General features: G+C 39.3%; 1 protein-coding gene across 6 annotated transcripts in view; it reads right to left on the reverse strand.

Annotated features, from left to right (window-relative positions):
* The window catches only part of rnf130 (ring finger protein 130), a 170044-nt gene that overhangs the window by 14562 nt on the left and 142782 nt on the right, over window positions 1-12700 (reverse strand). For 5 of the 6 annotated variants that reach the window (XM_087995133.1, XM_087995137.1, XM_087995136.1 and 2 more), the window contains one exon: window positions 2289-2455. The exons of the other annotated variant lie outside the window; for it this stretch is intronic. Coding sequence is in view for 3 of the 5 variants with exons in the window: in XM_087995137.1 (XP_087851263.1) it covers window positions 2388-2455 (68 nt within the window). In the remaining 2 variants the exon portion in view is untranslated. Of the gene's footprint in view, window positions 1-2288; window positions 2456-12700 lie in introns of those variants that run through there. 6 annotated transcript variants of the gene reach the window in all.

A 12700-nucleotide genomic window follows, 5' to 3' on the forward strand; every position in this document is an offset into this window, starting at 1 on the left:
GTGTTTGTTTCATATTTCTAGTTCTTAATGTCATGAGAGGTTTTGGTTGAGAGCTAAATATTGCCAGAGCATCAGAGAGAGCTCCTCATCAAAATAATACCACAGGATCCACTGCAGAGATTGAGTTCAATCCCTCATTTGAAAGTTAACCTGACCAATAGTGAACTCTCCCACAGTAAAGCACTAGAAATACCAGTGTGGGGCTTGAACAGACAACCGTCTGATTACAGAAGTGAAAGTGCTACTAATTAAGCTGCAGCTGACATCTAAATGATCAACATCTGTTCAGTTAACCATGTCTAATTGAAGGAAACATAAACATCAAAATACCAAAATGAGTGCAAGGGCTGTCTCAAGATTAAAATATTTAACTGATGAATATCTTTTAATAAATACCAGTCAAGTCACTGCAATCACCACACAATGAAACTATCACAATGTTTAGTTAATATATTTCAACATTGAAATCAATATTATGGTGGAAACAAACTCTCAGCTGAATACATTGTTGGAAGAGTAGGTTATACAAACAAATAAAGCACAAGTTAATGAACTCAAAATACTCAACTTACCCATCATGTTTCTCTAAATTTTGCCATTGGCATCAGCAATCACAAGACACTGATTTATGGTAACTGACAAAAGAATTAGAGGAAAATTGTGGAAAAGTATTTTCTGCATGTGGTGTGTTACAACATTCTGGAATACAATGCCTGAAAAGGTGGAGCAGGCTCAACGATAAGTTTAAAAATAATTAATTTACTTGGAAAAACAAGAACTGCATAGCAATGGGTCAACATCTCGGGAGTGGGAATAAATAGATAGCTCTTTCAAAAAGCTAACAAAGCATATGAGCCTTTGTACTCTATATAGTCAGTAACACTGATAGAAATTCTCTAAAATTTATTCCATATCGCTGAAGCTTAGGATTCAAATTCTATTTCGTTCCACAGCTTCACACACCATAGCCTCTGTAGTGACGTTATTTTGATGAAGTGCAACTTCCAGAGTTCAGATTAGGACCATTGCTTTTTGTAGAATTGTTAGCTAGGAGCGTTTAGTTCTAAACACCATTCAGCCTTCGTCCAAACATTAACAGAAGAGCTCAATTCTAAAAATGAGGCGAAAGTGACCAACACTGACATCAAAACTGCATTTAATCAATGACATCAAGGAATCTGAACAAAGCTGAAATGAATAGGAACCAGAGGAAAGGTTTGAACCAGCTGGCATAACAGAAAAACTGAGGGAGGTTGTTGTGGTAGTTGGAGTCCAAATATCTGAGTGCCAAGATATCATTGTGGATTTCCTGGTCCAACTATTTTCAAGTAATGCATCAATGACATTACTACCATCACAAGGTGCAAAAGGAATACGTTCGCTAATATCTGCAAAATATTCAATTTCATTCGCAACAATTCTGATAATGAAGCAGTTCTTGCTTACATTCAGCCAGATTGGACTATCATTCAACTTTTAAGTCCCTTCACCATCAACGCACTAGCAACATTATGTACTGTTTATAGGATGCAACTCACCAAGTTTCTTCCGACAGCAACTTCCAAACCTGCAGTTTCTACCCGCTAGAACGATAAAGGCGGCAAATGCACGATAACATCAACACCTACAGTTTCCTCTCAAAGCCACATTCCATCATGATTTGGAACTGTATCATCCATCCTCTGCTGTCACTGGGCCAAAATAACATCCTTCCTAACAGCATAGTGGATGGCTTTGTCGCCCAGAGACAACAGCAGTTCAAGGAGGCAGCACACCACCACTTCCTTCAGAACAATTAGGGATAGGAATTAAACAGCTAGTAACATCAATATCTCTGGAAACAAATAAAAAAACTTGTTTGACTTCAGGAGGCTGAAGCATTTTCTGCTGGAGGCAAAATGAGAAAATAATGTTGTTGGATGCAAACATTTATTTTCTTATTTGTAAATTGTTCATGATTTTGCTCATTTGTGATTCTTGCACACTGTACTATTTATTCAAGGAAACAATAACAGCATAAGATTCTTTAGATATTAACATATGTACATAAGATGCGGGAAAGAAAACTCCAAGGTTGCATAAAATTAATCTAATTGGATTGAGACTGTATCTGTCTCGCAACTTAAAATTATACTAAATTAAAATTTAATACTTGATCTTCAAAGTATGCATCCTTCAGGAGTAGGAGAGATTCCCCAACAGCAAATAACTTTACAGCAAATGGTTTGCCAGCAATTAAAGAATCTCAGTATAATGAGTGCACAGACAAAAAAAAAGCATAAAACAAATGTGGTTCCTTTTTTTATTGAAAGATATTTCTTACAAAGCTTTCATTGACGCATGTGAAAAAATAACATATAAAAAATAGATTTTGCTTTCGCAAAACTCTAGTAAAAAGAAGACATTTCCAAATTGTTTGTTGCTACAGCAGGATTGGATTCAATAGCACAGAGACCTGTGAACAGAAGGAAAACTTTATTAAAAATCATGCTGTAAAAATTTGGTACATTTAGTCTTTAAAAGAAGCTTTTTAAATATATTGTTCTTTTATATTTTAACTGAACTGATATTTTGAATACAGATCAAAGTATAAACTTTGCTCAACTGAAGCAGGATTTGTTCTGTAAAATTCAAAATTTACTTGTTATTTTATGTATGGAGGAACCATTGTAAAACAAACTAAACCTCAAGTTAAACATTAAAACAATATCTGCTTGCCTCGGTTTGGTAAAGTCTCACCTCAAACAAAGTTATGCATTCAATTGGGACACTACTTAGACATATAACCTATACAGACACTTTATTAACTATATTGTGCTTTTTCAGATCTTTTCTGATCATATCCATTTGCACAACAATCAAAATCAAAAATCCTGTTTGTTCAGTTGGATGCAAAGATCCATGCTATTAGTTTGAAGAGTCAACACCTGGGCTCGGGCCAAAAGCTCTTTTCAAACCTTCTGAACAGAAGCAGCCAAGTGATCTTAGGCATACAACAGAGGAGAAAACATTTGGAATGATGAGCTCATCTGCAGAGTATTAAATTCTCTCACCTCAGTTTTAGGCAGCCAGCCCATGTCCCACTGGGATTGCATGGCTAATAAAACAGCTGTACTTCATTTCCTCATGCTTGCCTCAAGGGAGTATTATACTTATTGCAACTGTACTATTTTGCAATATCCATATTGATATCTTGTTTTAGTGTCAGGAAAGCTTATTAATAGTAATTACGTGCAATTTAACACAGCAGAGTTACCTGAATACATAATAACGTAGGGAGCTTCAGGGTGTCTATTTAAGTCTTTGAAATTCATTCGTTTTTAGTGGAGGGTTAATAAGAATCTAGTAACTCTAATTTTAAACAAAAGAAAAAAGGACTGCAGATACTGGAAACCAGAAGCAAAAACGAAAATTGCTGGAAAAGCTCAGCAGATCTAATAGCATCATTTTTTTTGTTTAAAATTAGAGTTACTGGATTCTTGTCAACCCTCAACAAAAAACAACAAATGAATTTGAGGTTTACAAAATTATGAGGGGCATAGATAGGATAAGTAGACAAAGTCTTTTCCCTGGGGTAGGGGAGACCAGAACTAGAGGGCATAGGTTTAGGGTGAGAGGGGAAAGATATAAAAGAGACCTAAGGGGCAACTTTTTCACGCAGAGGGTGGTACGTGCATGGAATGAGCTGCCAGAGGATGTGGTGGAGGCTGGTACAATTGCAACATTTAAGAGGCATTTGGATGGGTATATGAATAAGAAGGGTTTGGAGGGATATGGGCCGGGTGCTGGCAGGTGGGACTAGATTGAGTTGGGATATCTGGTTGGCATGGACAGGTTAGACCGAAGGGTCTGTTTCCATGCTGTACATCCCTATGACTCTAATTTCAAAGATATATAAGCTCAACCATGGAGAACCTGAAGCTCCTTATATTATTATATATCAAATTCCTCTGCTGTGTTAAATTACACAATTATTATTATTAAGCTTTCCTGACACTAAAACAAGATATCCATATTAATATTTGGAAAATAGAGTTGTAAGTATAATACGCCCTTGAGGCGAGGAGGGAATGAAGTACAACTGATTTCTCAGCCAGAATCTGGCTCAGCAGATCTGGCAGTTCTGAAGAAAGGTCACTGGACCAGAAACGTTAACTCTGCTTTCTCTGCACAGCTGCTGCTAGATCTGCTGAGCTTTTCCAGCAATTTCTGTTTTTGTTACCTCTAATGATAACATGCAATGATGTTGCTTATTTCTTACTTCCCTTTGACAACTAAAATATAAATTGATTTCAGTAGTAAATCTAACATATGGAATTTCATAAGTATTTAATGCAGGATAAAATCTAACTATCAACTCAATGATTTTCAAAATTACAATGAAAATATACACAATAGGAGAGAGTCAAAACACATGAATGAAATATTAATTCTATTTCCTTTTCCTTGGCCCTTCAGCAAAACATGTTAGGTAAATTACACATTGACAGCAACCTCAAGGCCATATTTCATGACTAGAAATTTTATGGAAAATGTCATCATCTGATTTTTTGATATTCATTCACAAGGCTAGCATTTATTGCTCATCCCCAACTGTCCTTGACGCAACTGAAAGGTTCTTAGGACATAACAGAAGACATTTGTGTCAATCCTCATTCTTGTGGATCTGGAGTCACCCATCAGCAAGTACTAAGGACAGCAGATTTACTTCAGTATAAGATATTAGTAAATCAGTTGGGGTTTTGGTAGATTCATGGTCATACACAGACTCTTTTGTTCAACTAATCCATGCCAATCTTGTTCCCAAACTACACTACTCACACCTGCCTGCATTTGATCTATATCCCTCCAAAACTTTCCTATTCATGTACTTATCCAAATGTCTTTTAAGTGCTGAAAATGTATCTGCATCCTCTAGCAGTTCATTCCGCACACTAACCACTCTGTAAAAACAAAAGTTGCCCCATATGTCCTTTTTAAATCTTTCTCCTCTCAACTTTAAAGCCTTAGGGAAAATACACCTATTTATCCATGCGCCTCATGATTTTATAAACATTGTAAAGGTCATCCTTCAGCCTCCCATGCTCCAGTGAAAGAAGTCCCAGTCTATTTTTATAACTCAAACACTCCATTCCTGCCAACATCCTCGTAAATCTTTTCCGAATCTTCTCCAGTTTAATTATATCCTTTCTATAACAGGGTGACCAGAACTGCACACAGTACTCCTGAAGAGACCTTATCATTGTCCTGTACAACCTTAACATGATGTTCCAACTCCTAAACTCAAAGGTCTGAGCAATAAAGGCAAGGCTTTTAACCACCTGGTCCACTTGTGATGCAAATTTCAAAGAATTATGTACCTGAACTGTTAGATCTCTCTGTTCTACAACACTACCCAGGACCTTACCATGAATTATACAAGTCCTGCCCTTGCTTGTTTTACCAAAATACAATACCTAGCATTTATCAAAACTAAACTCCATCTTATTGATCAAGATGTCAGTTGTAATCTCAGATAACTTCCTTTACTGTCCACTATGGCACAGTGGCTCAGTGGTTAGCACTGCTACTTCACAGCATCATGGACCTGGATTCAATTCCAAACTTGGGCGACTCTGTGTGGAGTTTGCACATTCTCCCCATGTTTGCATGGGTTTCCGAGTCAAGATTAGAATGGTGCTGAAAAAGCACAGCAGGTCAGGCAGCATCCGAGGAGCCGGAAAATCAAGGTTTCGGGCAAAAGCCCTTCATCAGGAATCATTCCTGATGAAGGGTTTTTGCCTGAAACCTCGATTTTTCTGTTCCTTGGATGCTGCCTGACCTGTTGTGCTTTTTCAGCACCATTCTAACCTTGACTGATCTCCAGCATCTGCACTCCTCACTTTCGCCTTATGGGCTTCCTCCAGGTGCTCCGGTTTCCTCCCACAATCCAAAGATGTGCAGATCAGGGAAATTGGCCATGCTAAATTGCCTGTAGTGTTCAGGGATGTGTAGGTGAGGTGCATTAGTCAACGGTAAATCTACAGTAATAGGGTAGGGGAATAGGCTTGGGTGGGATTCTCTTCAGAGGGTTGTGTGGACTTGTTGGGCTGAAGGGCCTGTTTCCGCACTGTAGGGATTCTTCTTCCATATACCACCAATTTTGGTGTAATCCACAAGAGCTCTGACCATGCCTCCTATTTTCTCATCCAAATCATTTATATAATATAAAAATCAAAAGTGGACCCAGTACAAATCCCTGTGGAATGCCACAGGTCGCAGGTCTCCAGTCTGAAAAACAACCTTCCATCACCACCCTCCGACCATCAAGCTATTTTGCATCCAGTTGGCAAGCTCACCTGAATCCCATTTGATCTGACTTTACTAATTAGTCTATGATGCGGAACCTTATCAAAGGCTTTAAAGTAAAGAATATCTACTGCTCTGCCCTCAAAAAACTCAAGCAACTTGGTCAGATGCAATTTCCCTCTCACAAACCATGTTGACTATCCCTAATCATTCCTTGCCTCTCCAAATGCATATACAGTAAATCCTATCTTTCAAACACACCTCCAACAACTTACCCAACACAGACATCAGACTCTCAGTTCTATACCTCCCAGGCTTCTCCTTACAACCTTTCTTCAATAAAGGCACAACATTAGCCACTCTCCAGTCCTCCGGCACCTCATCCATAGTTAGAGATGATACAAATATTACTTCTATAGGCCCGGTAATTTCTTCCTGAACTTCCTGCAACATCCTGGGATACCTGATCAGGTCCTGGAGATTTATCCACCTTTATATTTTCTAAGACTTCCAGCACTTCCCCTTCTGTAATGTGAACTTTTCAAAACACCAATAGTTATTTTCGCAAGTTCTTTAGCGTCTACTTCTTTCTCTACAGTAAAAACAGATGCAAAAAAAATTTAAATATCTCTCCCATCTCCTGAGGTTCAACATAAAGACAACCTCGTTTAGCTTTAAGGGGCCCTATTCTCTCTCACCAGTTGCTCTTTAGCTCTTAATATATTTATAGAATCTCTTTGGATTACCCTTAACCTTATCTGCCAGGAGTATCTCATATGCTATTTCTGCCTTCCTGATTTCCCTCTTAAGAATGCCCATATGCTCTTTATACTTCAAGAGATTCATTTGATCCCAGTTGTCTAATCTAATTTGGTTCTTTTTTATTCTTGGCTAGAACCTCAACATCTTTATTCATCCATTGTTCCCTAATCTTACCTGCCTTACCTTTCACTCAAACTAGAACATAATGCCTCTGATCTCTCATTATAGAACAGTACAGCAAGAACAGGCCCTTCAGCCCACGATGTTGTGCCGACTATTGATCCTCATGTAAGGTAAACCTAATATATGAACCCTCAAATTTCTGTCACCATATACATGTCCAGCAGTCTCTTAAATATCCCCAATGACCTCACTTCCACAACTGCTGCTGGCAACGCATTCCATGCTCTCACAACCCTCTGCGTAAAGAACCCGCCACTGACACCCCTCTTTTCTTTCCGCCAAACAGCTTAAAACTATGACCCCTTATGTTAACAATTTCTGCCCTGGGAAAAAGTCTCTGGCTATCAACTCTATCTATGTCTCTCATTATCTTGTACACCTCAATTAGGTCCCTTCTCTTCCTACTTTTTTCCAATGAAAAAAGTCCGAGCTCAGTCAACCTCTCTTCGTAAGATAAGCCCTCCAGTCCAGGCAGCATCCTAGTAAACCTCCTCTGAACCCTCTCCAAAGCATCCACATCTTTCCTATAATAGGGCGACCAGAACTGGACACAGTATTCCAAGTGCGGTCTAACCAAAGTTTTCTGGAGCTGCAACAAGATCTCACGGCTCTTAAACGCAATCCCCCTGTTAATGAAAGCCAAAACACCATGTGCTTTCTTAACAACCCTGTCCACTTGGGTGGCAATTTTAAGGGACTTATGTACCTGCACACCAAGATCCCGCTGTTCCTCCGCACTGCCAAGAATCCTGTCTTTAATCTTGTACTCAACTTTCAAGTTTGACCTTCCAAAATAAATCACCTCGCATTTATCCAGGTTGAACTCCTACTGTCAACAACACCTCCAACTTTGTGTCATCTGCAAACTTGCTAACCCATCCTTCAATATTGTCATCCAAGTCATTAATAAAAATTACAAAGAGTAGAGGCCCAAGAACAGAGCCCTGTGGAACACCACTCACCACTGACTTCCAGGCAGAATACTTTCCTTCCACTACCACTCGCTGTCTTCTGTCGACCAACCAATTCTGTATCCAGACAGCTAAATTTCCTGTATCCCATTCCTCCTGACCTTCTGAATGAGCCTACCATGGGGAACCTTATCAAATGCCTTGCTGAAGTCCATATACACCACATCCACAGCTCGACCCTCATCAACTTTTCTAGTCACATCCTCAAAGAACTCGATAAGGTTTGTGAGGCATGACCTGCCCCTCACAAAGCAGTGCTGACTGCATTTAATCAAGCCATGCTCTTCCAGATGGTCATAAATCCTATCCCTCAGACTCCTTTCTAACATCTTGCAGACGACAGACGTGAGACTGACTGGTCTGTCATTGCCAGGGATTTCCCTATTTCCTTTCTTGAAGGGAGGAATTACATTTGCCTCTCTCCAGTCTTCAGGTACAACTCCGCTGGAGAGCGAGGATGCAAAGATCTTCACAAGCGGTGAAGCAATCACATTTCTCGCTTCCCAAAGCAGCCGAGGACAAATCTGGTCTGGCCCAGGCGACTTGTCAATCTTAATGTTTGTCAAAATTTTCAGCACATCAGCTTTCTCAATCTATATCCGTTCCAGCATGCTTACCTGCTCCTCAATGGTTTCATTCACTACAAGGTCCTTTTCTTTAGTAAAATCGGAAGCAAAAAACTCATTTAGGGCTTCCCCTATCTCCTCAGACTCTATACACACGTTCACTATGCTATCCCTGATTGGTCCTACTCTTTCTTTGATCATTCTCTTATTCCTCACATATGTGTAAAATGACAAGTCTTTTTCGTGCCCCCTCCTGGCTCTCCTCAGAGCATTTTTGAGCTCCTTCCTCGACTGCCTGTAATCCTCTAGAGCGGAGCAAGACCCTTGCTTCCTCCACCTTATGTAAGCTGCCTTCTTTCTTTTGACAAGAAGCTCCTCTGCTCTTGTCATCCAAGGTTCCTTTATCTTACCCCTTCTTGCCTGTCTCAGAGGAACACATTTACGTATCACTCGCAACTGTTCCTTAAACAGTTTCCACATGTCTATAGTGCCCTTTCAATGATTCAATTGCTCCCAGTCCATGCTTCCCAATTCACATCTGATAGCATCATAGTTTCCTTTTCCCCAATTAAATATCCTCCCATTGTGCCTGCTTCTCTCCTCCTCCATAGCTATGTAGAATGTAAGGCAGTTGTGGTCACTATCACCAAAATGCTCTCCCACCTCAAGATCTGACAGCTCATTGCCGAACACCAAATCCAAAATGGCCTCTCCCTTCGTCGGCCTGTCAACGTACTGAGTTAGGAAACCCTCCTAAACACACCTTACAAAAACAGCTCCTTCCAAACCATCTGCTCTAAGGAGGTACCAATCAATATTAGGAAAGTTAAAGTTACCCATTACAACAACCCTACTACATTTACACTTTTCCAAAATCTGCCAACCTATGCTTTCTTCCATCTCCCTGCTGCTATTGGGGGGCCTGTAGTAAACCCCTAATGAGGTGACTGCTCCCTTACTGTTCCTAATTTCCACCCATACTGACTCAGTGTGCAGACCCTCCTCGACAATGGAAGCTTCTGTAGCTGTGATACCCTCTCTGATTAGCAGTGCTACACCCCCTCCTCTTTCTCCCCCCCCCCCTATTCTTTTTAAATGTTCTAAACCCTGGAACATCCAGCAACCATTCCTGTCCCTGAGAAACCCACGTCTCGGTTTTGGCCACAACATCATAGCACCAGGTATTGATCCATGCTCTAAGCTCATCACTTTTATTCCTGATACTCCTTGCATTAAAGCAAACACACTTTAACCGATTCCTTGGTTCTTTCCCATGAAATTCCTTCCCACTGGCTGCGTTACCTCTTGCTATTGCCTCATCTCCATCAACTCTCACCACCGGTATATAGCTCAGGTTCCCACCCCCCCCCCGCCATACTAGTTTAAACTTATCATACTTTTGAAAGCCTTCCACTTGTCAATTGTCCCTTTACCTGAAAACAGTCTACTCCGACCAACTGTAGAAAGTCACTATTACTGATTAATTAGTTAAATTTAAATTCCACAACTGCAGTGATATGATTCAAACTTTCTCCAGATCTCTGACTATTAGTTCAGTGAGGTAACCGTAACACTAGAATATTCCCGAATTGGAAAATTTAAAGATGATAAAACACTAAAGAAATCATCAAGAATGACCTGGATAAAAGTATTTATTTACATATTGAAAAATAATAAGAAGCTCCGTATGGAGTATTGAATCTCTCACTCACACACACGTAGTATAATTTGTTGCTTTTGAAATTTGTCATTCTTGTGTTTGTCTTGATGAGTGCAAGATGAAAAGCTTTGACAGCATGTCTCTTTGTTTTCAGCAATGCTTTCATTAACCCTTTTACTTCACTTTCATAGAGTTTCAGAGGACACAATAGTTTTGAGCTGCACATCTATAGATCTTTATCATTAGTGAGTTAAGATCTTGGAACACCTTAAACAGCATTGCGACAATACTTTCACCACATGAACTTGATACTTCAAAATTATCTAACAAATCTTTCACATACAGCTGCTCATGAGCAATAAATGCTTTGCCAGGCTAACCTTGAGACAGACATTTAAAAAATTCATTAAAAAATGTGGAAGAGAGTAAACTAAATTCATGGAAATTATGAACGAAAACAAATAATGACAGAACCAAATGATTTTGCAGCTGTGGAGTGAGTTTGGTTAAGTCCCATGTTTCGGCTCTGTGAAAATTATTAACTTATAAAGAAGCAACACAGCTCGTAAACTGGGTAGAGGAAGGAGGAGGAGGAACAATCCGAGCTTGGAGGATTGGAAATGATTTAAATTACAGAAACAATAATGGAATGACTAGAAAGTGAGAAATTAGAGTAACAGGATGATGTATAAGAATCTCGGAGATATATGAATGATTATAGCAGAGAGAAAGGCGAGATTAGAAATTCTGACAAAGCAGAAAAAAAGGTTTAATGGAATATAGCAGAAGGTGACAGCCAGGGTAACTAGAGTGGAGTGTTGTCAGAATTTGTTTCTCTTCCAGATTTCTAGCATTCAATGTATTCTTATGTCTTATAAATTATGACGTGGGTGATGACATGCTTAGATTTTAATAGCACTGCTTCTTTTTGGAATCTAAGACTAGAGGATTTTCTGTGAACAAATGAGCTATGTAGTTTGTGACACTTGTGAGCCTTGAACAAAATGCTAAAAAGTTGAACATTTTAAATAACTTAGTTGGAAATCTAGATCATAAGATCAATAATCATAATATTGCAGGGAATTCTCTCAGTCCCTTTAGCAACATTTATCATCAACATACATAATTAAAGCAAGTTATCTAGTTATTAGCTGTTATTGTTGAGGCTCTTGCTGTGTCCAAATTGGCTGCCATATTTACTAGATTATAACCACAACTATGCTTCAATAAATACTTGAGGAGAAAGTGAGGTCTGCAGATGCTGGAGATCAGAGCTGGAAATGTGTTGCTGGAAAAGCGCAGCAGGTCAGGCAGCATCCAGGGAACAGGAGAATCTCCCGAAACGTCGATTCTCCTGTTCCCTGGATGCTGCCTGACCTGCTGCGCTTTTCCAGCAACACATTTCCAGCTTCAATAAATACTTCACTGGCTAAAGGTTCTTTGGGTATACCAAGGCCACAAGAAGTACTAAAAGAATTGCAAGTCTTCCTTGAACATTAGAAAGAAGATGTGCACAGTATGATGAAACATCGCTTAGAAATATGGATCACATATGAATTTCCAGTTTTTCCATGTCCTACATCTAGATATATCAATGTTTGAGCAGTTTATCCAAAATGCAGCAATATTTTAAGTATGTCACAATTGGACTTGCTAGACTATTAGAACATTTGCCATAAAAAATGTTTTTGGCTTTTTCAATCATCCGCAATGGTGTGCAACAGGAAGGACTGGATATTAAGGCAGTGTGATCTGGCAGATTCCAATACACTTTGTGCACAGTTGAATCAGCAATGGAGATGAGATGAGATGATTATGAATGAAAATAATCAATATGAAGCGACAAGAGAAGATAGGGCTCAAATTAATGGAAATATCCAGGAATGAGCCATTAATTCAAAGAGGTCTAAATTAATTGATTAGGAGCAATTTGATGAAAAAAAATAAAGATTATTAAAGATCAGTGACCTTTGAAAAGATTTGAAGCTTAGTTTAATTACAGATGTATAATCATATACTGCTTAAAGACAATGAGTGAAATTTAATGCTTCTACCAGGAGTCTGTTGGGAGCTATGGGGCAAGATGGTAAGGATTGGAGGGAAGGTCAAGGACAGTTTTCCCACCTGGAAGCCAGCTGAAGGCCCTAAGTAACCACTCTAGTGCATCATACTTCCACCATTGATGGATGGGGCCACATGGACATACTGAGGTGAGCATGCCTGCTACTTGGTGGCAAAGATCCTTCATGCTTCGGTAGCCTGTACTTAAT

This window comes from Chiloscyllium plagiosum, unplaced genomic scaffold, assembly GCF_037043375.1.
Source record: "Chiloscyllium plagiosum isolate Xiang-an unplaced genomic scaffold, Cpla_swu_hap1 HiC_scaffold_16, whole genome shotgun sequence".
Lineage (NCBI taxonomy): Eukaryota > Metazoa > Chordata > Chondrichthyes > Orectolobiformes > Hemiscylliidae > Chiloscyllium > Chiloscyllium plagiosum.